Genomic DNA, 5,493 nt, shown 5'->3' with positions numbered 1-5,493 from the left:
TCCTTGTTTCCGTTCCCGATTTTGTGCTCAGTAGCCTGAATCCAGAACAGAAAAAGAGGACACTGTGTTGGTGGTTAAAAAATAAAATCATATGGGGGCCCAGATTAGGGGTACACACAAATATCACACAAATAAGATGAGGAAAGAACTGAAGAATAAAGGGATGTTGTCTAATGGTTGATCATTGAGTTAGAGGGAAAAAGTAGTTATGGGACAAATGGGAAGGAGATAGTTGGGTTGTTAGGGCTTTGGTTCAGACAAAGAGAACTGCCTCCATTTGTTTTGGGGGTTTAATACTGTTGCTGCTGCTTCCCTCCCCATCCCCAACTCTCTGAGAACTCCTATCACAGGGCAGAGAAGAAGAGAGAGTGGGGAGAGGGATATGGTATCCCTGGCCCAGGGTGGTAATATCCAGGAGGCTTAGTGGCAGAAATCAGGCAGTAATTTCAGAAACAGACTCCGGTTCCCAAGTGCCATCTGGGGCCAAGACCAGAGGGGGGAGCTAGCAAAAATCAGTGCAGACATCTCCACAGGGTGCGGTAGACCTTGAGTCGGGGGAAATCAGTAGGCAATCATGAAGCGGAGGTAGATGTCCAGTTCCTCATCCAGAAACCAGGCGATGACCTCAGCCTCCATGTCCCTCATAAAAAAACCAGGATGCTGGCGAGGTTGAAGCAGAAGGCCAGGTCAAAGAGGTGGTCTCGAACGGCTGCGTTCTCTTCCATCTCCACCTCTCCTTCTGTCTCTTCCTCCTCTTCTGACCGCTGCATGTTCAGCAACTGTAGTATCTCTCCAACTGATGAAACCACAAATTGCTCTTCTAGCTGTTCTTCACCCTCACCTAGAACCGGGGAAAGTAATGGGGATTGAAAGGTTGTTTCCTGACTTCAGCCAGCTTGGACCTGACTCCATCTTAAATCTGGCCAGAAATCAGAAGAGAATATATATAGCGGGATCACAAGAAGCAGGCCAATAGAACCTGTAGGGAGCACTGGACTTGGGAGTTAGGAGAATGGCTTCCAGCATTGCCCCAGATACTTGTTAGCTCTGTACCTGTGGGTAAGTCATTGAGTCTCAGTTTCTCATCATTCAAGTGGGATAATACTTGCCCTGCCTACCTCCTATGTTCATGACAAAAATACTTTCTAAACCTCAAAATGACATAAATATGTTATTATCACCACAAGCCTAATCTTGACCAGTCAGGGTTCCTGATCTCTTTTACCTCCATCTAAATGGCATTCCATGTCTGGGGACTAGTAGGAACACTGGGATAAGAGAAAATCAATGAGCGCTAGATCAGACAGGAAGCACTCCCTCTGCTCTTCTCCCCCTGAGTACCCTTTGGATGCTGTACACACACGGTTAAGACCCTAACTCTGATACAAGCATAACCGACACTGTAGACCCTGACACACAGTGGTCCCACACTCCAACAGGGACCCAAGCTGCCTCTGTCCCAGTCCAGAGGGTCACCCTTATCCCGAGCTCATCTCTGACCGGTGCCTTATGTCAGTCTGGGGCTGAGGCATGGGGAGTGCTTTTCCCAGTCTTCTTTCTATTCCCTCACCTTTTGGTGAAGCTTCCTCTCCTTTCTGGCTCCTCCCTTTCCCATTGTGATCCCCATTCTGGGGCTTCACTCCTTGAACCAACAGCAGCAACAGTAAGAGGCAAACCAGGAGCGATGCCTGGTGGAGCTTGGGGCCCTGGGAAGTCATTCGCCCATTTACTATCGGCCCTCTGCCTATGGGCCTCCACCTGCTCAGGGGGCAGCGGCCTGCCCCTCCCCTGCCCCTGCCCCAGCCCCTCCCAAACACCTTTCCTTTCCTGTCTGAAGAACCTGTGACCTCATGGGCTCTGTGATATCATAGCCTTAGCTCTGACCCCATGTTCCGAACCCACAGCAGAGTCCCATTTGCAAGGAGAGTGGAGAATAGCCACCTAAGGACAGAGTGGGTTTTCAGAGGGATGCCAGAATCGAAAAGCTAGCAAGGGTTTCCTTCAGGGACCCTACTGCTTTTTAGGAGGGCTTCAGGGTGGAGAGAAGACTAGATAAACTGAGACTGGGCAGGAGGCTAGAAGACCCAGCCGTTCTCTCTTCATCAAACATCACTGAGAGAGGAGGGAAAGGCAGGAGGCTAGAAGACCCAGCAGTTCTCTCTTCATCAAACACTGAGAGAGGAGGGAAAGGCCTTAGATGGTGGGGATGGGATAGGAGGTGGGAAGATCACACCTGGTTTGAGGCTATGGACTAAACTCTGAGTCTACGGAAGGCTCACTACCCTCTTCTTCACTCAAACCCTTATGGCTTCATCCCTAGTCCCTGGATTTCCCATTAAATACTGTGCTCTCTCTTGGCCCGATTTCTCCCCAAATAGTCATGGATGAGGATACCCTCTCATGAATTATCTTTCAATTCACATTCTTAGAACTAAGAAGGAAAACACACACACACACACACACACACACACACATTTGGCCCAGATAACAAGTATTTGGAAGTCAGTACTCCCAGATCTTTTCCAAAGAGCTTATGGGTTGGAAAGTACAAGAAAGAGGGAAGAGAAGAGTAGAAAGGGGACAAATTATAGGGCAGAAAGGAGGGATTCTATCCTATCCAGGTAAGACTGTAGAATGTCTGTAGACAGTCTTCCTCTTTGCCTGAAAGGGAACAGCAGGTCCTGAGCCAGATCTTCACAGGGAGACTTCCAATCCCCCAAGTGCTCCCTCAGACAGTTCTGTTACCAGTGATTAGCCATGGCTAATTATCTGCTTCCAGATGTTCCACCCAGCCCAGAAAATCAGCCTGAGTGAAGGTCTAGTAGGGAAGAAGATTAGAGTGTGGGCTGGAAAAGACTAGATGGTCAGCAGATGCTACTGTCTGAGATTGAGGGCAGCCCTGGGCCAAGATTATTATTGACAACTGGGGTAGGAAGCCCAGCCAATTTACACAAGAATTCCTGGAGATTCACCCACATCCCAAGCAGGTACTTTGACCCACACATGCAGCTCTTTGTATACTGATGGAGACAGAACTAAAGACACCTGTGTCCCCAAATAAGGCCAGATTAAGAAAGGAGCCATGGCTTGGTGATTGGATGAGGCTGGGAGGAGTGACTTCTAGTTGCTAGGGAGAGGTGGATAAAACTTGAGTGTCTGTATGGCCCCGATAAACCCAGCCCTGCACCCAGTGACCCTACTGGTACAGGATGCAGATGCCAGGGTGGAAAAACACTGGGGGCCCCTCCAGGCTGCAGCGGGGGATGGGGCCTTCTAACTACTTGGCTGAAGGAAAAGCTATATTTTGTTTCCTTATGGGGTTTTTGTGGGGCTTTGGAGTAGGGAAGGTGAGAAGGAGGGAAAGGAAAGGCATAAATGTTCTTCTAGCTCCTACCATGCTCTGGGCATTATGCTAAGCACTTTGACAAATATTATCTCATTGGATCTTCACAACAACCCTGAGAAATAGGGATAATTGCTATCCCCATTCACAGTTTAGAAAATTGAGGTAAGAAGAGGCTAAGGGAATGCCCAAGGCCACAGAGCCAGTATCTGTGGCCAGATTTGCACTAAATTTCCCTAATTTTAGGTTTAGCACTCCATCCACAATATTATCAGCAGAGCAGAAGAAGGAATCACACAAAGGAGAAAGGGGACCTAACCTGTCCTCCCCTTTGACAGCCCTTCTTCTACCCTTTTACCTTAAAACCTGCTTAATTTCCCCCAAAGAGAAAAAGACTTAGAGTCTCTCTGCCAAAACTAAAAATTCTATGAATCCTGTTTCTTTCCATTCCTTATAAGCAGCCAAAAAGGTCTTTTTGTTGCTTTAGAAAGAAGGAAATAATGTCCAGTTGAGCAGATCAGGATCAGAAAGGGCAGAAAAAGAAGATACAAGAACATATCCTGCTTCCATCTGGGTCACAAGATAGTATATTCCTGATGTCAAGTTACTCCAAGGCATGAATTTGGAATCTGACTACCCAAATCAGAACCTACTACTATACTACCCATTACTTTGGGTCCAAATCACTGAGATATCTCTGTGTCTCGGTTGCTTTATCTATAAAAATTAGTTTTGACCTAAATATATAAAATCCTCTCTACCTTCAGATCCTTTGATCTTATGATCAAAGTCAGTATTCAGTAAGCAAAACTATGCCTAACCAAGGCCTGGAAGGTATTTGGACAATGGTCACCAAAAAGGTTGTGGAAGGTGAGAAGAGAAAAAAAGGAAGAAGAAAAAGAGGGAATTACAATATGGAGAGAAGATGGACAAGGAGAGCTGATCATGATCATTTACATTTATGTAGCATTTTATGGATAGAAGGATCTTTACACACATCATTTCATTTTATTTTCAAATATTCTTATGATGGAGATATTATTAAGTATCATTATTCCTGTTTTACAGAGGAAGAAACTGAGACTCAGGAAGCCAAATTATTTATCCAAGATCACCCAGGAAATGGCAATTCTGAAACTCAAATCCAAATCTATTTATTCCAATTCTGCTTCTCTTTCCACTGAAATGGGCAAAGCAGGAAAATAAAAGAGGGGCACTATGCAGATGACAGTCAAGATGAGATGTCTCTGAGACTCCTGAGTGGCAGAATTCTCCCAACACACATCTCCCTTCTCCCAAAAGCACTCATTCCACGCACAGTGAAGGAAGCAGAGATAGAAAAATAAGGATAAGGTTACTCAGAAGTTCAGGGCAAGTATCCCAGAAAGAAGAGACAAGTATCCTGATTTGCACAATGGATATTCATCTTTCCTGCCTCCTAGATTGTGGGGAAGCCAGACCATAATGCCCTCAGTGCCCCAAAACCTTGGTTCACTTGTCCTGTGCAGCTCTGACCAACCTGGCCAGCCACCTTCTGAGCCTGCTCCTCCCACTTTCTCTCATTCCCTCAAGGATTAATTTTATGGGCCTCATGTTTCCTTGGCAGGACTCTTTACCTTTCCCTGTTCCTGCTTATCAATCCATCTACCCACCCCTCAACCTTATCAGGCCCTCCATCTCTTCAGACGGGAAGCCCCTAAGGTTATAGAGCCACTCACCAATCCCCAACATTGCCTCAGCCCCCAGCAAGGTAGAAAAAAAATCTCACAGAGCTTGCCCTCCACTTTCTTATTCTCCACCCCCTTATCCTCCAAGAAAAATGAATAGCTATGGGGAAGTGGTAGGAGAATAAATCATTACTCTTACAATAACCTCCTCCCTAGAATCCTTTTCTTTTTCATAAACTTCTCAGCTGTACTGCTAAAAGGATTTATGAAGGCCAGCCTCCTTATTTACAGATGACAACCAAGGCCCAGAGAGGTTGGGTGACTTACCCAAAGTCACACAGATAATTAGACACAAGTGAAATTCAATCTCAAATCCTGTGGCTTTGAACTCAATTGTCTTTCCATTGTACCATTCCTTTCTTCTTCTTCATTTTCCAGACAAAAACAGATAAAAGACCATCTAAATCCATGAGTCTGAGCAAG

General features: G+C 45.9%; 1 protein-coding gene across 1 annotated transcript; it reads right to left on the bottom strand.

Annotated features, from left to right (window-relative positions):
- Positions 1-276: 276 nt before the first annotated feature.
- On the bottom strand, positions 277-1,826 carry LLCFC1 (LLLL and CFNLAS motif containing 1). The gene is made up of 2 exons (XM_007504474.3): positions 1,571-1,826; positions 277-841 (listed from the first exon to the last, which is right to left on the bottom strand). Exons 1-2 carry the CDS (start codon positions 1,716-1,718, stop codon positions 642-644), a joined length of 348 nt encoding a protein of 115 aa, XP_007504536.1. The 5' UTR covers positions 1,719-1,826; the 3' UTR covers positions 277-641.
- Between the last annotated feature and the right edge of the window lie 3,667 nt (positions 1,827-5,493).

This window comes from Monodelphis domestica, chromosome 5 (assembly GCF_027887165.1).
Source record: "Monodelphis domestica isolate mMonDom1 chromosome 5, mMonDom1.pri, whole genome shotgun sequence".
Lineage (NCBI taxonomy): Eukaryota > Metazoa > Chordata > Mammalia > Didelphimorphia > Didelphidae > Monodelphis > Monodelphis domestica.
The sequence above is the reverse complement of the archived record's forward strand: the minus strand, read 5'-3'. Positions and strand labels throughout refer to the sequence as shown.

What these genes read in the sequence shown, in the direction of transcription:
- LLCFC1 (XM_007504474.3), bottom strand. Translation starts at nt 1,718, where the DNA reads ATGACTTCCCAGGGCCCCAAGCTCCACCAGGCATCGCTCCTGGTTTGC. An exon ending in AGAGGAAGCTTCACCAAAAG is followed by an intron (nt 842 to 1,570) that starts GTGAGGGAATAG and finishes CCCCGGTTCTAG; the next exon opens with GTGAGGGTGAAGAACAGCTA.